Source organism: Trachymyrmex cornetzi, unplaced genomic scaffold, assembly GCF_001594075.2.
Source record: "Trachymyrmex cornetzi isolate Tcor2-1 unplaced genomic scaffold, Tcor1.1 scaffold83, whole genome shotgun sequence".
In the NCBI taxonomy this organism is placed as follows: Eukaryota; Metazoa; Arthropoda; class Insecta; order Hymenoptera; family Formicidae; genus Trachymyrmex; species Trachymyrmex cornetzi.
The window spans coordinates 4,551,498-4,577,818 of NW_017300169.1; the positions used below are offsets into that span (position 1 = coordinate 4,551,498).

General features: G+C 38.4%; 1 protein-coding gene across 10 annotated transcripts in view; it reads right to left on the bottom strand.

The window, feature by feature from the left end:
- Window positions 1-23,635, bottom strand: part of LOC108768805 (SET and MYND domain containing, class 4, member 2) — a 45,750-nt gene extending 22,115 nt beyond the window's left edge. For 3 of the 10 annotated variants that reach the window (XM_018519393.1, XM_018519391.1, XM_018519383.1), the window contains exons 1-4: window positions 23,464-23,483; window positions 20,623-21,789; window positions 19,319-19,463; window positions 3,614-3,735 (exon numbers count right to left, since the gene is read on the bottom strand). In XM_018519393.1, the coding sequence (XP_018374895.1) occupies window positions 3,614-3,735; window positions 19,319-19,463; window positions 20,623-20,998 (643 nt within the window). In that variant the 5' untranslated portion in view covers window positions 20,999-21,789; window positions 23,464-23,483. Of the gene's footprint in view, window positions 1-3,613; window positions 3,736-19,318; window positions 19,464-20,622; window positions 21,790-23,189 lie in introns of all 10 variants that reach the window. The other 7 variants (XM_018519387.1, XM_018519389.1, XM_018519388.1 and 4 more) reach the window with 7 other exon arrangements.
- Window positions 23,636-26,321: the final 2,686 nt, after the last annotated feature.

Sequence of the window (26,321 nt, forward strand, 5' to 3'; positions counted from 1 at the left end):
GGGAACGAGGGAGAGTCGATTTTCACAGAATTCACAGAGAGCGATCACGAGTCCGGGCACGCGTGGATTCGCGCGATGCGGCGCATTGCCAATAAAGTTTCGTGGGTTAACGCGGCGCAGGTACGCTCGATCTACTAAGGCCGATAACTCGATTCCCCATCGATCTCGCGAAGAGAGAGAGAGAGAGAGAGGGGGGGGGGGGGGGGGGAAATGGAGAGACACGGTGTCGTTTTCCGCAGAGGGAGGCCCCGGGTTCGTCGGAACACCCTACCACGGGATTCAATTTGCCATTCTCCCTTGGATCCACCCGCGTTCTCTCGGCACACCTCCTCCTTTCCGCCGACGACGCGGCTTCTTTGGAACGACGCGAATGCGGTTACATGCATCGGTTAGAAGCGCTCACGGGCGTGAGCCGATAAATAGCGTGGCGGCGTTATCGAGGAACAGACCTGCCGTGCTACAAAACGGGGCTAACCGAGTTCGCCCTGTTCGGAGTTCCCGGCGAATGGAATTACCGAGTTGCGCGATCCGCCTGCACGACGTTCGCAAGCGACGCGAAAATATCGAGAGAGCTGTCGGAACACGAGCTTTTTTCCGCTTAAACGGATCGCGGAAACGAGTCGCTCGAGTAAAACGACGAGTCACGTTCGATCATCCAAAGAAGACATTCGAACAAATGTTTGTGTACAATAATTTTTTTTTAACTATTTTCGATATCTTTCCATTCTTTCTTTAAATCTTTTTCTCTCATTCTTCTCGATCGCATTGCTTATCTTTCAAGGGCGAGTGTTCCATATTTGCAACGTTTTTACTTTAAAAACCTTTAAATTGATAACTCTAAATTATTAACCCTTTTGGATTCTGTGTGTATTGTAAAGTACATCAAATTTGAAGACGTTATCCATTAAAAATTATTTAATTCTATCAACATTATCTGAGGTCAGATGTACATAATAATGTTGGAAAAATAATCAAAATTTCGGTAAAAATTAATTGTTTAGTATAAATCACTTATTAAAGTAGTTAAATTAAATTTAAAAAAAATTGTTTGACGTGGTTCCAATAAAATCAGGTCTGAAGGGGTTAAGAACTCAGGGTTAATTACTACTGTTAGAAAGAAAATGTACCTACAGACAGCATTACCTCCCTAACTGGCAAAAGGATAACAGCTATTTCTGATAAATCATCGCAATCTCCGCAATTGGCGCACTTCCAAGATGAATGAATGTTTGCAAAGAACAAAGAACGTGACGTTGTTCTCGCCCGGGCTCTTAGAGACGTTCTTAGATGCGTTCGATCGCGTTTGTAACATGGTAGGAAATTGGTGGTGCAGCGTCGTTAAGTCCATCCAGAGAATGGCAAGCCGCGACGGATGGTGAGAATGCAAGTTTACGCGACACCACGGGGTTCCGGTGCGGGGATCTTAAGCCGGGCTTCACGAATCACATATTTTGCGGGGCGACGATGGCGGCTGCGGCGCGGCGACGGGGTGGCAACGGTTGGCTTTTGTGCAAGGCAGAATCGCGCTTGCCGCCGCCGCCGTCGTCGCCACCACCAACCACCGCCACCGCTGCCGGTGAATAGGATTTTCGTCGACAATACCGCGACGACTACGAGACGGGGCGAAACTCGATATCGCTTGCGAAGTCACCGCAGAATTTCCGCGAAGAATACGTGGTAGTTGGTTCGTTCTCGCTCGTTCTCTCACCCTCCTCCTATCTTTTTCCATCTCGCAAGCACGTATGTTTATGACGCGCGGATTGAACGCGAGGCAAAGCATGTGATAGTCTACATTACGTGCGCAGGTGTCTTCCACGAATGCGTGTAATTATTCGGGATGAAAGAGACGTCTTAAGGAGATTTTCGCGTTTAATGAAATATAAGACGAGTCTATAATACATATATGATACAAAAGTTGGTTACATCACTATTTAAAAGAAATTTCGTTGATTTTCATCATGCCGTTGTAAAGATATTTAATTCTAAATGTATAGAATTTTATATTTCAACACTGAAAAAAATTTCTGATTGAAAATGGACGAATCAGAAATTTCTAGTTAAATTTATTAGAATTCTAGTTGAGATAACCGGAATTCTGGTTGATACTATATTTCTAGTAAAAACTACTAGAATTCGTATTTTTACCAGAATAATTATATTAATCAGAATTCTAGTTATCACAACTAGAATTCTAATAGACATAACCAGAAAATTCTGATTCGTCCATTTTCCAACAGAATTACTGTTTAATCCAAGACCATTTTTCTCAGTGAAGATACGCAAAATTTTATCCCGTAGTATACTTTTTCTTAATTTGTAACGTTAACATTTCTGAAATTTCTGCAAACTCATTCAAAAATAGAAATTCCTCTCAAATTATACGAATTTAAACAAAACTTTACCAGAATAAACTTAAATGTATACTTTATAATTACAATTATTAATTACATTAACGAATTGTTGATAATATTTTTATATTACTATTTTAACTATTTTAAACAATTTAAAAAATTTAAGTTATTGACTAGGAAGCACGAGAACCTTAACTCGGAATATCCGATTTGCGCTACGTACTTCGTTGCTTCACATTTCTCTCTTTCGTACGCGCTCGCATACGTTCTGGTTGACGTTCTTTCCGAACGATTTACTTCATCGACATATTAACTACTCCGTTTCTATACGGATATATATAAGTTTTTATAAACGAAATCGCTTCAGGTGTGCGTAAACATATGTACTGAACGACCAAGTTAATACTGTAATTCTTATTATATACAAGAGACGTATCCATTGGCGCGGTCCTTATTCCACTTGGCGAACTCGAAAATGACGTATCCGGAAACTGTCTCTAGCGCAGTTCTAAGGCAGTCAATAGACGCAAGACAATAGGAGCGCATAATCCAGGAATGGCTCCTGCATTTTGACGCCGGATACACGTAGGAGGAAGACGACATCGCGCGAGACATTATTACGCCCGCCTTTATTGCGGACCTCTCCACCCCCCCCCCCTTTCTTAACCCTTTCTCGCTCTCTCCGTCTCTCTTACTCTCTTCCTCCAGCATGCGCGCGTCCCGGTAACGATATTGACGCCAATCTTGCCTCGCTAACCTCCTTGTTATCCCCGCAGATTACACTTTAGAACCGCCTCCGTGATAACGTTACGCGCCCGCGTATCGCGCTATACTCGCCAAGTGCGATGCACAATTCTCCGAGTTGCCAGTAATGCGTCAGCATACGGCGCCCGTAATATCTTATCGTTCGCGGATAATCAGTAGCTTATTACTAAGTTAGAGCAAATCGTATTTTGCGATTCCCATATTCTGGAAATTCAGATTTCTAACTTCATGTCGTGTTGATCACGGCACATTTATACGCTTTACATAATTTTCCTCGTGTGTGTACAACTAATTTATACTGAATCTCTGATTCCACCAATTTTTAATCTCAGTTCAACCCCCCCCCCCTCTTCATCTTTTTCTTAGAACTAGAAGAAAGTACAGAGTTACTTGAATCGAGATTAAAATTAAATTATAATTGGTAAGAACGGACATGAATCGAGTTTCTCGTATCGAGTTTAATGAAAAAGACGGCATACGCCAAGAACGCTACGTACTTTTCTCCTTGTCTGAAATCAATTGAGCCATCTTGTTGATGCGGGAGTCGAAGGGCACCAGGGAGTTCTCGTTGTCTTTTAAAAAACGCTCGCACTGCTCGTTCTTTCGTTGAAGTTCCTGTCTGTAATAACGATAAAAAAAATATATATATATATATATATATATAATAAATGAAATGCGGAGATCTCTCTCCAGAAGCAGTCATTTCACTGGAGCACGTATCTCCATCCCTCCCGTTGTTTTATTTCAACGTCGCTCGTTAACCGGGCTTAAGCGAGCACCCCGCTCGACTCTATTGTAATTAGCGAAACATTTGCAAGTCATTTACAATGGAATGGTGGGAAGGCGCGTGAAAGCGTTATGAATATTCCACGTATGTCCCGGTCCCGCGTCGTGGGTAGTGCGATATGTACTTCCGGAATAAACACTCGTAGGGGTCGACGAGAGCTTCAAATTACTATCTTCTCAAGTTTCACGAAGTAGACGCAAATACTACGAAGTTTCGCGGGAGACTGTCAGATATACTACTTCAGTATATACGCATGCACATTCGGTGTACCAGCGGTAACCTATAGGATAGAATGTTTGACGTGACGTATCACTATTGATACAAAGATCGTGCATATGTACGCGTATATATGTATATGCAAAGATCGATAGAGAGAGAGAGAGAGAGAGAGAGAGAGAGGAGGGAGGGGGAAACGAGAGACAGAAACTTGAGAGGTACGTATGTACGTAGTATTCATAATTGAAAAGCTTCGCGGAGAAACGTTGCGAATTTATCGGGATGTTTTATCAGAAAAACGCTGCTACATAGCTGAAAACGTAATACTAGAATACATTCGAGTAACGACGGAGTCTAAATGAGACGTGACAGCAAAATGTGCATTATAATCGCAAAAATATATATACGGGATAGCAAATTTTATTTTTAATTTTTAATCAAGCGATTTGCTAAACACTGAATTTTTGACGGACGAAAATAGGGAAAAAGCGATTGTATCAAGCGCGAGAAATTATTTTGTTGGATATTAAGTACGAGTTTTGACGGACGAAAATTATTGTTGGGGAGGAAAGCCACGTGTATTCCCTTGTCCCTGCGGTCCGCGAAACTGCAACTTCCCTGCTACGTGTACGTAAATTTCTCGCAAGCCGAAGGAAGCAACGGCATAAATCGTGGCGCAAGCGCGGTTTTGCAACAGAAACAAAAGGAGAAGATAGAAAAAAAGGAGGAGTCGGCGTGGTAGAGAGAAAGTCGGTTGGAAATTACAATATTCATTTCGATAAAAGGGAACGGTATACGATCGTATACGCTACTCTCTCGGTGTCCGAGGGTAATTTATTATCTCGATGCCCGGAGAATTATCCCGCTTTTGCGCCGCGGACTCTTTCACTGCGGACAGCACGTCCAGCTGCAATAAATACTCCTATCATAACAGGCGGTGCAAAATACGCCAATGATGATCGCCCAATTAAGACCTGACATTACCGATAATTAGCGAAATCGTTATTTCGCGATAATTTGATTTAGGAAGTTCGCGAAAATATCAGAGGGAAATGCTGACAATAATAAAGTCGAGTGTGGAGCAATCAAAACTGTTACGTAAATCAGACAACATAATTCTCAATAAAATTATTATAATATCATTAAAGAGTAAATATTCGCATAACATTCGTTCGTTACACGCAAAATTTAAAACCGGTAGCTGTCAATTTTACTATTGGAAATCCATTATACTGCTCTACTTCTTGTCCCTATTAGAAGATATCTTCTTTTTTCTCTGTCTCTCTTCTAAATTTATCCCTCATTCATACAAAAAGGTTTCCTTTTACAAGATTTACATTTTATACATACATTAATTTTTAACTCTTTACGCATACATTAACTTTAACCCTTTGTGGATCGGTGATCCCGTTTGGGATCACCTCCTTTCATTTTGTAAACTGTTTGTTCAATTTTTATGAAACTTCGTCTATGGGATAATTTGATAATGCTTTATTCGAATCTGAGATCAAAAACAAAAAATTCAAAGTGATAAATAAAATATGGCGGATAGAATTTACAAAAATAATTGATCATAAAACTCGGTTTTAAAGAGTTTTTAATTACGAAGTAATATCAAGTATCCAGTTTCGTTTTATTTGGAGCTCATCGATAATACGTAAACAGTTAGTACTGTAATTTCTAAACTGACTTTCAAACTTTGATTAATAATCGTAATCAATGATTATAAACCTCGTGACACTAGATTCTCCTTTATGGAGGTTGCTATCCTTTTGAAATTCGATATTTTTAGGCTACATTTTAACTCAGACCAAGAACCTTCTAAAATCGAATCTCATGGGATAATCAGATTGTTTTTTTTAATTTGAATTTTAAAATTCTAAGACCGGGATTACAGAATTGAATTCAGTAATCCCGAAAAATTGTAGAAAGCAAGATTTTCCATAAGTTACTTTATTTTAAAGCTCCAGTCCTTAAATAGTATTAAATAAGAAACGTGAATACAATAAGACAAGATGATACATGTGTGATAAACATGCATGCAAGTGAAAACATATCGATGGGCAAAGTTTAGTAAGAGAGACGATTTAACCGATCCTAAAAGGGTTATTCTATTATTTTGAATTTTTGTTGTAAAACTGTTTTGTGGAACGAGTTGATATCGGATCGCACTGACGAATGGGCACGGAGGGGGAGTGCCTGCCCTCGGGCGGATCTGGTATCAAATATTATCCATTATTAAACACTACAGAGCTCGCGCGCGTGTAGCAGCGTGCGCCCGTCAATTTTTCAATATTTTTCTGGCTTCGAGCGCTCCGAACGAGCGTCACTCACCCCTATGCATCAGTGTATCGGTATAAATTCGCACGTTACCTTCGATACACAACGCAACGTGATATCATTTATATCCACCCGTGCGGATTTCCCATTGTTATGATGCGTGGAATTCTAAGGCTATCATTTTTAGGTAATAATTATGAACAGAATGTCGCAAAACCAGGATATCATTTCAACATTATCATGTATTTCTCTCTCTCTCTCTCTCTCTCTCTCTCTCTCTCTCTCTCTCTCTTTTTTTTCTATCTAAACGGAAGATATAATAATAATTGTTTCTTATAGTAATTTTAATACATGCGTGCGAATTATTAATTATTAATTACTGATCTAGATGTATTTATATATAAAAATTTATCAAATCCATTCTCTGTACATCTTACTCTGTTCAATTCTACTCTTAGAGGACTTGCCCTAGAGCAGCAATAAAATGCTTTTCTATCTATCTATCTATTTATCTATCTATGTGGCTCTGTAGAATTTAATTAAAATAAAATTGTACCTGAAATGAGATATCGCTATTTATTTGCACACATACCGGAATTCAATTCTTAAAAACCTCTGGATTTTCAAATAAGCCTAAAACGTTCTATCTCGTGTATTCTCGAGTTACGATCCTCCTCCGAAAAATCATCGAAACGGCAAGAAGCGCATCCCGAATCCCGATCTCTCCTTGGGATCGTTTTAGCGCATGGTGAAGCAATACGCCAATATTTCGACGTACCTATTTCAGCGAAAAGAAGTAAGAGAGAATTTTTCTACGTCGAGACTACGAGAGAAAGGGCCACCGCAAAATCGATCGTCAACGATCGAATCTCTCGATGGAGGAAACAGCGTACCTCTGTTTTTCCTACAAATTGAATTCGGCCCACGTTAAATATTATCGGTTATTAAAAGCGACGTCGTGTGCGCGCACATATGTATGCATGTGTGTGATCTGTCGATATTTTTCTGCTCCATGAACACTCTCTTTGCGATTTTCTCTCTTTTTCCCCCTTTTCTCTTTCTCTCTTCCTCTCCTTCCCTCTCTTTCTCTCTTTCCCTTTTCTTTCTCTCTCTTTCTCTCTCTTCGGTCTCTTCATCGTCTCCCACTTCCCCGTCCCATCTTGCTTTGCCTGGGTTAATTCCGCGGGTTACTCGGTAGGGGAAGGTCGGTGGTGTCGGTTTCCAGATCATAGCCATGCAATATATAGATCTGGAGCGACATATCGATCGATGAGGATGAGAGTGGAATAATAATTTGCACTGTTATTGCGAACCCATCCGGCGAAATCAAACCGGGCCGGCGCGTGCGCCCTCTTGTTCCCTCTTTCCCTGCAACCCCGTGTCAGGGTGTTCGGCTTCTCTCTCTCTCTCTCTCTCTCTCTCTCTCTCTCTCTCTCTCTCTCTCTTCAGCTCTTCTTGTTCATTATCTCCACCCACTTCCACTCTCTATCTTCCTCTCTTTCTTCCATCTATTCTTTTGAAGGTAGAGTAAATGCTTTTATTGATTCCCTCCACTCTTTACCCCTCTTTTTTTTTTGCATCGGCCGGCCTCTACACGTACACACTTTAGGTACACGCTTTGTTTGGCGGATGAGTGGAACAGCTACGAATATGCGAATGACAAGTGGCAATCGATTGGAACTCATCGTCTCCTCGGCTCGGCGGCGCCCAGCTCGTCGATGCTCCCAAAGACGCTTCGCGTCGATAGAAAAATACTCCCGACATGTACTTGCTCCGCCGTAATGGCTTCATCATCGTAGACGTAACGGTATTCTCAAGACAATGGCAAGCGAGAGACAATCCCGCATAATCTCACGTGACGTATTTGATTTCGCTTAACGTCTCGACCAAACTACAAACATCGACCTTTTTCATAACATTCATGTAACATAACACATAATAAATTAAAAAAAAAACACATATTTGTAAGTTACTCCATTCATATATATTTATCAGTTTCCATTTGTAATATTCGTCATGCAATTTACATTTTTTTTTCTTTCGCGTTTGTGTATCCGCGCGTAAAAGTGGTTTCGTTTCGTTGGCGAAAGATTGATAAATAATTAATAAATTTCGCAAATAACTCCGTACATAACTTCGACGTTATTCTTGAGAGACTTGTCGACGGAGCGAGGACGGAAGGAAAGAGCAATCTGCTGCGCGGTGAGCGAGATGAGCAATCCTGGCCGACGTCAAGGAAGCACGGGAAAAGTATGGTTTACTTCAAAAACTTTTTACCGATAGCATAGCCAGCGGGCACTTTAAATAATCCTTCTGCACGCGGATATTAAATTTCTTACCGTGGCTCGCGGTGAGCGTGGCCGGGTGCCGTGGTAGTCCGTTTAAACGGTACACTTTGTCCACAAGACCGGATTGCTGTGGTATTACATTATGTACATATATATGTACGTATACATATATATGTATGTATGTATCCTGTGGTTCTGTGGCCATTTAAACTCTAATTGCGAGTAAGAAGCCCTTAAGGCTAATTGAGATGACTTTTTTACGCAGGCATTATTTTACGCTCTGAAAGAGCAATGGTTCTCGATATCGCGTGTCGATTGCGTTTGAGATTAGTTTCGTCGTGGCTTCCGAAAGAAAAAAAGGAGTAATAAATGTAACAAGTTGCAAAATGTTGTAGAAAGCGAGGGGAAAATTTTCATTAAAAAATCGTGCACGAGAGTGTAAAGATGAGAATTCGTCTAATTAAAGCCGAGTGACCGATGACCATGCAAGTTTGAACTTTCGATTGGCCCCTTCTCGTACGAGTTTCGTCATTAGCGGATTTACGAAGTGTTTCTCGAGAGTCATACCAAACATATTGAATATTAACGGAAGCTCTCGTAAAAATTCTCAGAGTTGGCAAAGTGGTTTTGCGTTGTCGCTCGTTCTTTGGGTATGTACGGGATGTTAGGAACACTCGCTGTCTACAAATAACGGCGGAGCTTTGAATTTTAATGCGCCGTGGCGATGTCGCAACATCAGACATCACTCTAAAGGGCACAGTATTTTTGCAAGATTAATTGCGACGGCCGATAAAGCCGCCATTTCCTCTTATCGTAAAATTAAATGTCACTGGAAATGGAAGCCGTTTTTTATATTCCGTTTCTTGTGTAGCCAGTACTCAAATAATTAATAGATACCATCAACTTGAATTAAATTTATATTTTAATGCCTATATTATACGTTTACATATATATGGACATATTTAATAAAATATTCACTCTGTTGCAGAAAAAATTATACAATACTGTTAAAATATTTAATTAATTCTTACTCTTTAATCAGCTTTATAGCTTTCTAGGATCAAATAATTAGATTTCTCATTGTCTTGATTAGCTTTTATAAGTTGACGATTATATATACGTATACTATATGTATAAGAATCCTATAAAAATCTGATAGGAATCAATTAATCGAGATATCCATTAATCGGTCGACTTATTTGAATAATCTGAGCTATTAAATGGTTATTCAGCAAAATACAAATTCTATATTTCCAAAAATATCTTCATTTGCACGATGTGTGCATGACGAGAATTGTACAAACGCAAAGTACAAATGTGAGGGAAATGATCTCTCATGAAAAAAATATGAGACAAAATTGCGGAATAAAATATTTTTATAAGAGGTCGCGTCTCCGTGGAAGAACCGGCTTCAAGCTGTCATGTATACGTTCATTTAGGTAAGTGAGATACGCCAGTCGTGTCACAAGAGTTGGGAAGACTGAACCACCTTTCTGAAAATACCCTACGTACACGGGTAATACATACAGGACCGACATTGTAATTGCGGAGTTGGAAGGGACATCCATCGCGTACATTCCGCGTTTCATGTGGATGTCTGATTATGATTATTAATCTGATACACATAACGTATTCATCTCTTATGTATACATAAGATGGGAATCGGATACGTTGCAATGGAAATGCAAGTTCAATATTAATTGTTAATTTATAAATGTTAAAGTCCAATGCTCTTGAAGTACACAGTTATTTCTTTATCGTAGATTATCTTAGATTATTTCTAAATAAAACTGATGAGCCAAAAATGACAGTCTAAAGTTGAAAATGTTTGAAAATACATCTCTAGTATTGGATCGGCTAATGAAGGTATAATGAAAAATCTGATTAGTCGACCTAGTCCTAGAAAGCTAAAACAGTGAAAGAGTAAAAATTGAAATATTTTAAAACAATAATATTGTATAAATTATTTCAGTAAAGGAAGAATGTTTTATTAAATCACAAACATTTTTTTATACACTGAACAAAGTCGAGTTTTCTCTCGCAAAAGTTGGTTAAAGGCGTCGACTTTTTTCGTTATTACTTTTCTTCGACATTTTGAAGACGTATCGTCTGATCGTATCAGTTTTTCCGGGACACCCTGTATATCCGCTGAATCGGTACAAATCGCTCTTTGAGAGGACCCTCAGAGAAAATTATTTGCGTCGAATCGCTCGATGCCACCCTTTTCCACCCCTCCGGTATCGATGTTGAAACGCAGCCCGCAAAAATAATCCAGCCTAGGGCAGGTAGCGTTTATACGAGCGCGACGTTTCTCTTTCCAGCGTTACGCTCGGACAGAAATATGGTCGATCCGGCAGCTATTTTCTCTGCGGTCCGGCTACAGCCGGCAAACAGCCGGGGCCACAGCTTCCCCGGATTTTCTCCCGCTCTTTGCGATCGCAACGTGCCGATGCGGCACGAAGATCTTCGAAATGCAGGCGGGCGCGCGCCATTAATTACGGCGTATCCAATTATTCTTCGTTACTCGGATGATATATCGGCCAACCGATCCCCATTTTGTTATATCGCGCGTCGAAGCCCGACGCGCGTATCCACCGCGCGCGATACACGTTACGCTGCGGGAATATAATCCCTCCTCCATAACAATTATATAACAATGCTAATGCCGTAACAATGGGCGCGATAACGAGGAATAGCCTCGCGTGGAATATCGCTCGACACGTTCTCGCGTACACGGGGGTGTCATATGCTGCGCGAGAAGATTCATGAAATGGACTTACAATTTTAATACAGTATATAACTCGTATAAATTAAACAGGATAGAAAAATTTTGTACTTTTTTCCCCAAAGAATAAAGATTCTTCTCTTTTCTCTTTCTATTCTTATTTTCATGCAAACCTAAAGCTAGAAACACATTATGTGCTTAGATGGAAAAAATGATCTTGCTAAAGTATCAAAAAAATTAGCTAGACACAGATATGATAATAATTTTGTTTGGACAATCAAACTAATTATGTACAGGGTTGTTACAAATTCCTCACTTTAAAATTTGTTTCTTCCCTCGTTTTCCAGACAAAATTTCATTATTTTTCTTTTAACAATATTTTGAAATTATTTGTATTTTCGTACTGATTTAGAAACTTAAATTTTTTTGTTGAGAGATCAATTTTACATAGCAATATAAATTACTATTAATGTTGCTGACACTCTTTGCATTTTTAATTGTTAGGTTGATAGTATACTCTAAAACTGCGTAGGTGTGTAAGTACTTATATTAAATTTCTTTAAAGGTAAGAATTTTAATTTTCCAGAAAATTTTGTAAATTCCTTAATTTTTTCTTGATTTCCTCGATCGTTTTCAATTTCTCTGATAATTCCCTAATTTCCAGTTTCGTGGCAACCCCGTATGTAGGACGCTTAATCTGGTTACTAGACTGTTAAAACTTTTTCTAGCGTTGTCATCAATATTTAAGCATTCTATATAATTATTTTGATGGTTCAATAAAATTATTTTCAAATCTACATCTAGCTAAATTTTTAGATACTTCAGTCAAACCGTCCTTTCCATATAAGTTATTATCTTTATTATTACGTTTCTATGGCGCCCTATATATGTACCAGACGCAAATCGAACCAACGTCGCCACGAACTTGTTAATTGCGGACTACTGTCTGATCAACGGGCGGCATAATGTCGAGTCATTGAGATGCGGCAAGGGCGTTAGACGGTAGTCTAACCGCGTAGGCGACGTCGAAACAAGACCACTTTACAGCCGTGACTAAGCAGAGTCGAGAAGCCAAGACGGGGTTACGTCGATTACTTCATTAATTAGCCTGGCCAAAGGTATTCTCGGTTTCTGTCTCCATCTCCCTCTCTTTTCCTCTCTCTCTTCCTATCTTTCCCTATGCTCGGATCGACGTCTAATCCACTCCTGCGGGATTGCGCCGACACCCATGGATTTTCCGGTTTTTACCAGAAAATGTGATACCGCGACACGTCATCTTACTTGTCGCAGGGATCTTTTTGCTGGGCCAGGCCTTGGGAAATGTTTTGTAGCGTCCAGCGGATAATCGATTTTCCGTGGTCGTTTACTCTCTGATGCTTTCAGTCTAACGTGCGAGTTTTCTGATATAACGTTATATCTTTAGCTATAATATCTGTAAGATTCACACTTTCTTTCTATCTTTTTTCGCAGATGACAAATCACTATACTTAATTGGTAACAATTATCCTAAACAAATTGCTCTAAACAATTATCTAAATTATCTCGCGAATATCTAAGCAACAACTTTTACTATTTTATAAGTCTTTGCTTGTTTCTACTAATGTAGTTTAATTTTAATTTTGGTTCAACTAAAGCTGGAATCAAACTACACATTGAAGATTGAAGATTGAAATTTGACCAATAAGGAAAAAGAAATTTTAGTTCCTTCGGTATTGGCTGGTCAAATTTCATTCTTTCAATCTTCAATCTCAATCTTCAATGCGTAGTCTGATATTTAATTCCTTATCTTTTTCTAGTTCTAAGAATTAGAAAAAGATGAAGGGTAAGTTGAACCGAAATTAAAGTTAATCTACATTGGTAGAAACGGGCATTAAATATTTAGACATTTTTTATTACATATTGTACAAAATATCTGTAACACTATCGCGTCTAATATTCAACAGAATATACAAGCGAATATGTAAAAGATGATTCAACGCCTTGTTCTCAATCGTGAAGCTTATTCCCCAGATAGATAAAGATCGCCATTGTCGACCGATCTCTCCAACACAGATCGCGATTCGCAAGTTTCGAGACATCCAACGGATTTAAAGCTTTTGCGGCGGGATTAAAGGTTACCCAGGGGTTAAGGGTCGAACGGTAGAACCGAGTGCTACCCTCGTTGCATTAATTCAACACGACTACCTCGGATACTGTGCGCCGTACGATACAACCATAACACCGTGTACGAGCGTTATTTTATTTCATAAAATTCTCAAACGGTAAATCTAAAATGCGTTTTTACGCTTTAACTGCCCGCTTAATAAATTGTATCCTCGTAACGATGATGAGAGAGAATCTTTCCGTCATTTCGAGCGTGAAAGCGTTCCTCCAGTTTCCCTATGTTCTCTTCCGCCCGCTATTTTTTTTATTTCGATAATTAAATCTTTCTTCTGCATTGTCTACGATCAAAGCTTTCAACCTGTTTTGTCTGTTAAAAGAATAATAAAAGCGGAGCACTTTTAATTTATATAATAATATACAAAAAAATCAAAATAAAAGATTTTCTTGATAGGACTATTACATCCACTGATGATTATTGTTTTGGAAACATCATGAACATGAGATGCATTAATTTTTACATAAATATGATTAGCTACGGATTTCTCGTTATCAAAATATACATCTTGATATGCAAATAAGTTCTTCTTTCTAATCTACTTCTACATCTCGAAAAACTCGATGTGAATACAAAAAAAATTAGATTTCATTTTCTGAAAATACATAAAGCATATTTCAAACTAAAATATTGTATAAATAAAATAAAGTGTGATAATAAATTGCGTCACGTTTGATACGGCGAACGAAATTTATCGCTCGTACATTATACGAAACATTGCTCCAGGTTTTCCCGTGTGCATGTTTATCCCGATAATCGCATCGCGTCACGTCGCGTTGCCCTACGTTACTTATCCCCCGAAAGCTGCCGCAATCTGGATCAAAGCCGTTCCTGCAGGAACGTGCAGACCGGCTCGAGGAGCAATCCTTCTTGCCGAACTGACGGGTGAACGTATGAGATTTCCTCGCCTAGCTGTATTCTTCTATCCCGATCGTGTTCAACATCCGTCTCTTTTTTCCTTAGCAGCGAAAACGAAAAGGCGATCCGGTCAGAATCCCAGGGAAAAAACCGGGTTCATTGCGACTGATGATTCGAATCCACGTTTTATTCAGTCGCGGATTGCCTCTGCGAAAATCGGGTCCGATCTAATTTCGTACGCGCGACCTCGACGAGGAAGCTCTATCTCCTGCAGTTGATGGCACGATCTCGTATCTGGCTGATCTCTATCCTCCCTGGCTCCGAGTGTGAATTCCGACTGGCGCATTTCTCGACCGTTAAGTGTCGGAAAACAGAATTACGAGGTCTGGGAATATTTTTCAAGTACTCGCGACAACGCTCTTTCAACGACCCTATCTCCGTTGGTGGTCGTGTTAAGTTACTGCTCACATTAAGTTGTTCTCTTAAAATTTATCACTTATTCGATATTTTGATATCTTAACAGAGAGTAGGGCGATGCTATTCCGTCAGTTTCAACATTAAAGTAATATGAAAATTTACAACGGTATAAACAATATCTCTTTACAGTGACATGCAACTACATTAAACAATCATGATGGTTTCTTGATAGTACAAGCATAAGCTTTAAATATTCAATATATGTTGTTCAGAAACAAACATTATCTAATTAAATATGAAAATTCTTATATTCGGTCAAAGCAGGATCTTAGTGTTTAAATATTTCTTGTGTGAATTTATACACAGAGGTATCTGATTCTGCTGATATTGTGCTCCGAAATCATTTTCGGTCTTGAAAAAACGCCACCATGAGCAGAACCAGAATAGTAACATCACTTCATTAAATTAACAAGCAATTTAATAATTATTTTTTTATGTTAATAAGAATATTAATAATCAGATGTTAATGAGAATCTTAAAATTTTCATATAAATCAACTGAGATTTAAACCTGGAACTCCCAATTTTCCGGGACGAGCGTCATATCAATTCGATGAATATTATCACGAGAAATGGGCGAAAAGTCTTAACCTTATAATTGCGTCCTAGTATAATTGAATAATTACAATAAAAATAAAGATGACATAAATGTCACACTGGCATTATACAAGAATCATTTTCTTTTTCATCAAGAATCGTTTTAAAAGGTTCGGCAAGGAATATATTCTGAGCATTCGTATTTCTTCGGCGGCGAAAGATAAATTGTCTTACGTATCGCTTTGCTCGTTTTAAATTCAGCACGATGCATTCCGTCCATGAGGAGTTCCCTTTTTCCGCTTTAACTTTAGCTTTCCTTGCCGCAGTTCTTAACTATGATGTTCGGATAAAAACGCAAGACACGAAAATGGCTATAAAATGGAATTTGATACGGAAGCATGGAAGGAACTTGGCTTCTCACTCCGCTTTTGTTCTCACAAAGTACCCCTCCCCACCCTCTCGCAATTACATTTGCGCAAAATACGCTGACTATTATTCCATGATAAAGCAAACGTGTTTTCTCGAGTGTCATCCTGCGGACATTATTTCGCAACGTGGCATCCTTTCCCTCTGCAAAATATCATTTGTTTTGTTTGCGAGAGCACTCGCAAAAATCTGCGTATTTCACGCGCAGGAGAGAAAGTGAGAGGGAGAGAAAGAGAGAGAGCGTCCGTTTTACAACCAAACCCAGCGATTTCTCAGTGAGAAAACTCTGATAATTTCTGTCGTCATAAAATACATTTTCCCTACACACAACATATTATTCATAACAATTTTTAGAACGCTCGTAAAACACGTATATATATATATATATATACACATATATCTATATATATATTATGTAATTGAAAATGATAATATTCACCGCCATTCTCATTACACGCGCATTCGCACGTCGAGTTTCTAATGATCCACCCGCGTTTGAGAATTCCGCGTGACGTTCATCGATAATTATAGCAATTATAATTAGAACGTTCCCCCGGATCGTCCTCCCCGAATATAACGCCGTTTGTGGCGCGGGACGGATAACTGGTGGCGTGGGCCGGATAAAATCCATTTTGCGTAATCCGTCATGTCCGCATTTATCCGTCATTAATTCAGCTGCGATTTTAATTGACAGAACAGCTACTACGCCCGCTCGCCCGCGGCTTGCAGTGTTTATATTATCGATTTTGCAGTACGTCCACCGACCACCGACCAGGCGATGAGCGCGGCTCACTCGCGTCTATCTACTCGCGATTGATGCAATGATAACTACGTCTGTCTGCGCCGATAAACCGGAGAATGTGGATCGTTAAAGCGAGGCAAGCGAGATTGTACACGAAATTTCCGAAAATTTAGGTAGCATCAGATTGTAATATAATCATGCCAGGCACAATACACGGGCCATTCAAAATCTCATTTTAAGGCATTTTAAGGTTTAGATACCTATAATACATAATGAAAATCTTTTAGACCTCGTAGAATCTTTTTTATTTAATAATATTTTCCAGAACTGTCAGTCTGGAGAAACTTTCTTTTACTAAAACTACTTTTAGCAAAAGAATCTTAAGCTGTTTTTCAGAGACATGCGATTTTAATTCAAAATTATTTTTTCTACTATTTTTAGATTTTAATTATAACAGAGCGTGTGTTCGAGAATTAATACAGAGACTTCGAAAATATTAAAAATAAAATTCTTCCTAAATGTACATCTAAGTAAAAATCCCCCTTTTTTGAGAATCTAATAGATTCTTTTTATAACCAAGTATCATGGCAAATGTACTGTTAATCCTGTCGATTGCCATCGACGAGTGAATTACCTTCATTATTATATCGCCGTGGGGGATTTTATGATATTTTCCTCCGGTATATAATATGACGGTTTAATCAGCACAGCATCGCGCATGTCACGTACAGGGTGATTCAAACACTTAATACGAAACGATCGATCAGCCACTTCGTATTCTTTTTGATTCGGAAAGTAATATGAGAACAATGAGTTGGAAGATCGCCCGCGTTTGTTACACAAAGCACGCATTTTTCAAATTTGGCCTCATTTCGCCAAGCAAATGATGGATCGCGACTCATTAAGTTCTCTCTTCTCTTTCTCTCTTCATCAGAAATTCGAAATTTTTTAGCAAAATAAAAGTACAATGTTCCATAATGTAAGTCTCATGTTTATGTTTATGACAATTTTCTCGCAATAGCAAACGCGTGTTCGCAGCACGAAAGCAGCACTTAAAATATCGAGAACAAATGCGTATCGACGACAATAACTTTAGAATCCACTTGGCGCGACTCAGCGTGCCCATCTTGATCTCCCGAAGTTTATGAACTTTCCGTAATCGAGCGAAACGTCGAGTGAACGGTACTAAAAGTTCTTTATCACGAAATCGAAATCTCCTTTTTGATTTTAAATAACGTACTTTTCACGTAAAGTTAATGGCATTTAAAAATTCAAGACTCACATTCGCGCTTAATCCGCCTCATCGGTCGGCGACCGGAGGGTTAATGCCGCTCTCAAAAGCGCCGCATTAAATGTTTATTGTTCGTCTACTCAAAGGCCACTTCGTCTAGTCGTATGGCTAGTTTCACGAGGTTAACCTAGCGGGAAGCCAGCGACGGCACCACAGAGAAGGTAGGCTAAAACCGGAGTCTAGTTTCGTTCGGTAGTGGCCGCCGTCCGTCCCGGCAAGTGCCCATCCCTTCTGAATATTTTAGGAAGTACACGCGCGCGTCCCACCTCATCCCTCGCTACATTATATCGGGCTCGAAGCCTCCGGTGGTCCTGGGCGAGCGTGTACATCCCGGAGTAAAGATACACCCGCGATTAAATTCGTATATGCGTCTAGGGAAACTGTAACTCGGGAAAATTGTACATAGAGAGCAGAGCTCGAAAACACACGGCATCAAAGAGCGTGTCGCAAAAATCTACAAATTCGCAGATTTCCTCGTGTTGATATTCACCTGCAAAATTCGACAAGATCGCGCTTCCGAAATTGCTCTCTATCTAATCAAATTTCTCTTCATGTACTTTACGAGTGGACTGTTCTAGAATATGCGATTATTTAGGAATTGAATTCTTTCTCCTCGATTTAGAATAGATTTTACAATCATACATAGAAGGGACAATTTCATTGTAATATGATTTTCAATTTGTAAAGATCATATATTAAATATATTACATCGCAACAAACAACCGGCGTATTGGCTGTATGCTCTTTTTTAAATCTTTGTTTATAAGTTTCTAGCCATTATTAATCTCTACGTCGTAATATTTAAAAATTTAGCTATTATAGATACAGATCTGAAAATAAATTTTGTTATATCATCAAAATAATTATATAGGATACTCAAACTAATTGCTAAAATATCAAAACTTTTTACAGCGTTATTCATCAATACTTATGCTTGAGATTCCTACGTAATTATTCTGATGATCCAATAAAATTATTCTTTTCATTGAGAAAAATATTTGGTATTTGCAATTATACATGTTTTCTGTAGCTGAACTATACTTTTGGAAACTTAAAGTAAAATAGATATGTTTGGTATTTGGCGAAAGCGAGAAAGAGAATTTTAGTGCAATCTAATGCAGAAATAAAAAAACATCTTTTAATTGCAGGGTAAAATAATTATAGTTAAGAGCTCTATTTTTATAGTCATTATTGCTACAGTATTTATAATAATAAATATATTTATAATTCTATCAAAAAATATTTAGTTGAACTCAAAAAATAATTATAAATTATAGTTAAACTATAGAAATTGCAACTATTTTTTTCTTTTAATGTGATTCCATTCATGATAATTCGGGACTTTTACGTCTGCTTTTTATATAATGACTTTTTTCATTTCTAAAATATAGAGATTCTGCAAATTGAGGAATGCTTACATCAATTTATCCGGCAAATCATGTTCGGCGGCCAGTCGCAGATCCTCCAGCGCAAAATAGTACTCTTTGAGAGCTATAAAGATCTCAGCTCTTCCCAGCAGCGCCAGGGACAACGAAAGACCCTGATCAACGTTCTTGTTTCTACCTGAGACAGATATTGTCAATATCGTGTGATTTAGAAAAATATCGCTACTTGGCTTCGAGACCCGTTCATCAATCGGCCGTCGCGTACGCGAACAATTTATTGACACAAAGTCGATGAAGACATGAAAGCATGAGCTTTTCGACCGACTGACGTATGTTGCCAGGATGTGCGCGGTGAGTAAGATTCAAGTATTTATTCTACTTGTTATCGGATCTGGCGGGATGCCAGAGCAAATGCAATCGACTTGTCGATGCATATTTTAAATCTACACGCGGGGTGCATTAGAATTCATAGAAGTATTAAAATATTCACAAGAAAGAATCCGATGGAACTCGTATGTAATATAGATACATCAACAAATAACCTTTAATTCCCCAGCACAAATTATTGCTTTAATATCTAAATTAATTAGCAATTAATAATTAAATCAAATAAATAGCAATTACATTATATTTGTGGTAAATAATAATTATATATGATTTAATTAAACATTTGTAGCGTCACATCCTAATTATTGAAACAATATTAAGTGCATTTATTTTATGTTAGCACAAAATTAAAAATAAATTCAACGATCGTTGGTTTATAATCTATCTTAATAACCATATCTACAAATTTAATCGAATCAATCTAGTGCATTTGATAATAGATAATTTATACGCTGAAATATCAATTATTCGGATAAAGAGGACGGTAATACATATATGTATATCTATTGTTTAGAAGTTTAAATAAAAAAATGTAAACGAGATATTAAGGGGTAGTATAAGTAATGCGATAAATGACATAAGCAACTAGATATGCAGTTAATACGTTATTAAATTCATAATGTCAAATTATATTCAATTTGAGTTAATAATTATTTCTACAGATCGCCATTGTTTACTCAATATTTCATTAACTAAAACAATGGAGCTAGATAATTTAATTTAAAAAAATGCATTAACTTAAATTTAGTTTATTATATACTAAATACATATGTTAATATGAATGTTGTTTACTATGAAAAACTAACCACAGAATTACATAACATTTTGACACACATAGGTAACGATAATAAAATGTTATTTAACTCTAGAGAGGTTACTCTTATTCCTTTGATATCTAACAGTGTATAAGTTTAAATAAATTTGTCTCGGTCGGATAATGGATTTTCTACCACATTTGTAGTGACCTGGTTGAGGGGCGCGCAAGACAGCCTGGCTGAACAGTAAAAGGGCCTTGTCGTGTTCGCCGACGGCGGCGAGCTGGTATCCTTCGAGTCGCCTGCGCTTGGAGATTTCAGCATCCTTGTCTCTGAAAAGGAGCTTCACCTTTGCGAGCGTATCAGTCACGACGTCTTTTACTTTCGCGTCGGTGAAGATCGCCTTCATCCGTCCCTCGTTGTCATCGATCCGGCCGAATGTCCTCGACGTCCAGGTATCGCCCGCGGTTTGCATCACGTGCCCGCTAAAATCGTGGAAGAATCCCTTCTTGCCGGAGCGTAGGGTCTCCGACGAGCAGAGGGTCCTGTAAAATTCATCCTGATCCTGCATTCTTGCGTACGGAAGGACGGACGGCGTGCCCCGTCCCGTGGAAGTCCTTTGTGTGCCACGTTCTTCCTTCTCCTCGACTCTCCCGCGCTCCGTTAACGAGATCCTGTGTATGCGAGTGAATCGCCTTTAGACTGGCTGAAATACGGCCCGTTCGTTTTTATATCGCAGATTAGTGTACCCACTTAGTCTGTTACGGTTGCATCGCTTACACAAGTCGACTTCTTTTTCCTTCCATTCTACTCTATTTTATTTTTCAGATAGAGTTTTATATAATATATACATATATACAGTTATATATATATATTTTCTGAAAACTTATTACCCCTCTTTGACCTGTCTTTTTGTAGACGTCCTTTTTGTACGGGCAAGAGAAGAATTTATCTTTTAAGATTTTTATCTTAATTTACCTCTCAGTTATTACGCTTTTATTCGGTATCCCAGTTTTCTTAATACTTTCCAGCTAATTATATTTTGATTAAATTTTCTTGCATATTTCTACTTTTGTGAGAGAGGTGAATTTCTCCGAAATACAATCAATTTCTTTCTTTGTTTCTCTACTTCTTTACGCGCTGGAGTTGTCGATGTACCGACTAGAAGTTCGCCTCGTTACTCTCGATGTTGCATCGTTCCTCTCGACCGATCCTTTTGAATATTACAGAAGCTATGTATTTTGGCATTTCGTATCTGCCATCGAATGCGCGCGCGACTCCGTTTTGCAAACTCTTGTAATTAAGAAAAGCAGTTAGACGACGTAATTTGTTAGGAGCAACGACCAGAACGTACGGGTTGTCCTAAAATTGACAATAAATATTTTAAAGACAGATTCTTTGTGTAACATTTTAAGACAAAAAGTTTAATACAGAAATGCCGAGCATATTTTAAATAGAAAGAGTTTAAAAATGATGAAAATGATACGGTAAGAATTTCGCGTGTTCAGGAATGGTAAGATAGTCAGTGTGAAGGTGCTTCATGCTTTTGACAAAATTCAGCATCTTCACATTGACCATCTTGCTAGATATTCTATAAGAGTCTAGACATGAGAAAGTCATTTTTGATTGGTCCTATATGTTTTAACAGCTGAAAGAAAGAGAGGGAGGGAGAGAGAGAGAGAGAGAAATAGATAAGAAAAAGATAGAACAGAATAAGAAATGTCAGAGAGAATCAAGGGAGAGTGGAGCGGATTCACCCGGAAGCCGCCATGTTTAGTGTACTGTTGAAGTGAGATATGGTAGGAGCGTGATGGAACATACGGTGCTGCACACACTAGTATTGTACTGCATTAGTATTGTGTGTATGACATATATGTACATACAGTGCACTATAAATGGCGGAACCAATCAGAGAAGAGAATCACTATCCGCTGCACTCTCCCTTGATTCTCTTCTCGGTAAATGTATGTCCTTCTTTCTCGCAGATATTTATTAAAACTAGTACAAAACTACTACTCTGCAAATAAAATTGCAGCTCATGTCCAGACTGTTATTAGAAGACCTCTACATCTTGCCATTTTTGAACGCGCAAAATTTTAGCCGCTATTCATAATTTATTAAATTCTTCTCATTTGAAAACTATTATAGCCTCGACATTTTCGTTTTAGACTTTTCGTCCTAAATGTTACAAAGAACCTATCTTTAAAATATTTATCGTCAATTTTGAGACTGTATATAGAAACTGTATGTATAGATATTATATTGGTAAATGTATCATTAGATCCACGCGTAATAATTTTATATTTTTAATTTTAACGAGGCGATTTCCATGTGGAAAAAATGTTAGAAGCGCGCGAAAAAAGTCATTTCACTGTACTGAATCATAAAAAGCTGAGAACCGGACGCGCAGGCAAATTCCTATTCTCTCATCTCGAGTCCGCGGAATTAAACGACTCTATTCGGCCGTGAGAAATAGCCACTCGGGGATTCTCTATCAAGAAGCAGCCAGACCCGAATTTAAAAGGACTTCTTCCTTCGCCGGGCGAGTCCTCTTTCGCAAATTGGTCGTTGCTAGAATATCGAATAAACATCGCATTCTTTTCGATTCTTTCTTTTCGATTTATTACTTCTCTTTACGTTTGACAAACAAAAATAAACGACACAGCTATAATATCAAAGTTATCCTAACACGTATTTATAGAATTCAATCGCACTATAAATCCAAATTTCAATATATATTCGCGATAATTGATGGGCAGTACTTTTTTTTTCGTAACATCGAAACTTTTACTCGTCGAAATTACATCGGTTTTCATTCCCGCTTTAGATACCGTCAACACTTAAATAAAGTTCACTCGAACAGCTCGTTTGACTGCCTTTTATTCAAACTTTTCACTTCTCCTCTTCAACCATTCCGAACTGGCATTCCGATTTCTTTTTGATTTGCCTCTTCGCCGATTCGCAGTTTTGGAGCACCGCGGTCGAGGAATACCCGAGTGCATACGGAATGACTAAAACGGATTACTGGCGACCTACCGTCCTCTTCTTTGTCCACCCGGCGAGTAAAACTTTAAAAATCCTCGACCACTCTCATTCACTGTGAAAACCGCAGTACCAGGGGATTCCTCACGTCGCCCGCACCGGCTCGATGCTTTATGAGGGGTTTACTTTATAGACACGAACGAGGTATTAGGACGAAAGACCGGTATTAGACTGAAGACGCCGCTAGAATGCGGACGAAAGGAAGGGACAAATATATGTGCGTACATACGGCGGGAGGAACAAGGATAGAACGCGTTTAAGAAGCTTTCTCTCCTTTTACTATTTCTGTCCCTTTCTCTCTTGTTATGTCTAGAGCAGCTAGAGAAATAATTTTAGACACGTTCTATTTTGATCGTATACGACCTGTGAGGCGCTCGTATCTCATCGCAGAGTCCTCTGGCTTCGTCCATTCGCAAGCGTCAAGTAATCGTGAAACGCCAAGAAAAATTTCTCGTCGATAACGACATTCTCGATCCTGACATCGTCTGATCCCTCCGCCTCCACTTCGCCTCCTTTTTTCAACGTCGTTCGGTGTGGTCTTACTCCGGCGTCGCCTCTAGAGTCGACGCAGAAATCCTACCCCCGATATCCGCCCCCGTCACTGTCCGTTCCACCACCATAGAGTCCCATTATAGCCCAAGAAAATTTATCGCCGAACGTCCTTGATCTCCCTCTCCGCCTCTCCCCGCCGACCTCACCTGCTCGCGGCGGAAAATACCTGGATTCAAGTAACTCGTAAATCGAACTAGCTGTGTAATAAAGTCGTACCGTGACGTTCCCCGCTCTTTCGGAGTTTCCGCACCTTGCGACTTTTTGCTATTGTGCGCCGAGCGAAATCTTCGAGTTTCTAGGTGCGAGACGTTCTTACGTGACTTCCCCCTCGGCCACTTAATGGCGAGCTAGATCCGACATCGTCTCGGTGATAAATCTTTTCGAATTTTCGTGTAAACTACGTAATTGTAATTATGTGAATAATTAGTATCTTGATTTCTTGTTTTTAGATTAGAACAACATTGGCTCGAGCCATTTATCTAAATTTTGTTTTTAAAAATGTATAAAATTTTTTAAATTTAAAATTTATTATTTCAGAATATTTTTTTTTTCTTTACATAATTTTGTAACTTTCTTAAAATTATAATATATAATGTTTTCTTAACATATTTTAAACATAGTGATTAAAAATATTTAATGATTATAATTTAGAACTATAAATTTAAAAAGTTCAGAGTTAAAAATTCTGTATTTTGAATTGTTTATGATAAAATTTTACGCACATTTTACATTAAATTTTAACAACACATTTTTCGGCCATTTTAATATTTTCTCATTTGATTAAACATGTAATAATATATTTGTAATATATATCCATAACATATCTATAATTATCTAATAATTAATAATTACAAATGGAAAACGAGCTCGTTAAAGAAGTAAGTAAATAAGAAAATATTATTAGTAATGTTTGTCACAATATTATAATTATTATGAGACCATAATACAGTTATAATTTTTAATTAATTTCAAAGAAACTCCTTTTAATTATTTTAATTGAACTCTCAGCTAACGATACATAATGTTAAACAGGAAAATTGCAAAAAGAAATAATATAACAACAAAAATAATAAATCTTTCTTCCCATATATTCATTTTATAGTAAATTATTTCTCTAGACTTTACTTCGAGAAAAGATTTACTACTAGAACATAGAACATGTCCAAAAGAGACTCAATATAATTTTTCAATTAGTTCCTTTGTAACTTTTGCCTTCTGCTTAAAGTATTGAGTATATTTTTAAACGAAGTCCCTGTTAGATCATCCGGTCCGAGAGAATTTGTACACCACAGAGACGTTCTTCATCCTTGAAAACGTAAAGTATCGATGCTGCTCCTCTGATGAAATATCGACACTTGACTTTTAGGAGTAAATGGAACCTTTCGTGCGATAGCGTCATATGAAATTCCCGAAGGACCGTCGGCAGTTGTATCGATTTAACGTCCGACCACGTATGCCCCGTTAGTTGTCATATGCGTGTCAGGTGCTCGCCTTATCTATTCGCAATCCCGCTCATATTCTTCTCCGGAACGTATGAATTTTTCAGTACTGTCGTCGCGAGATTCTTCCCTCGTCCTACTATGAGAGAAGTAGTAAAAATTTTTCGCGGGGGGAGGCGGAATGCTTGGCGCGCCTACATTAAATTATTATGACCCAAGATTTGCCGCTTCTATGCCCGCGTTTATTTCGTAATCGCGGAATCTTCGATCAATTTGTACTTTCCCGCAAAGGAATGTGACCGCGGTTTTCATTTCCTCCCCAGAAACCGATCGTAAATCGAGCAGCAAACGAGAAATAGCATCGCGTGATAAACGGCGATGTTATTGTTAATGTATTGAATTGTCAATGCACCAACTTATTGATTTAAAAAAAAAAAATCTTTACCTTTGTCACGATTCCTTTACTTCCCCGCCTCTTCCAACTGTAAAATAACGAAAGATTTTTCTAGCAAGAGGTTCATATTTTTTTAAATGCCATTTTTTAAATCAAATTAGAAGATTGGCTATATAACTGACTCTTACTTCTAAAAACATTACTTCAGACGAACCACGATAGGTGTTAAATTCTGCGGGCAATCACTCTTTTTTTTTCTTTTTTTAAAACACCGATTTTCGTGCAGTACGGTCGTTTCTCGTGCGTGTTTTTTTTTCCGGTAGGAAACGCTCGCTGACGGCATATCTTGCCGAGGGTTCGTGATAATCGGGTCGATTTATGAGTCAAGATGGGAAGTTATCGCGGTACTAGCAAAGCAAAACGTTGGCAGCTTTATCGGTCTCGAATCCTCTCTCGTGAACTCAATG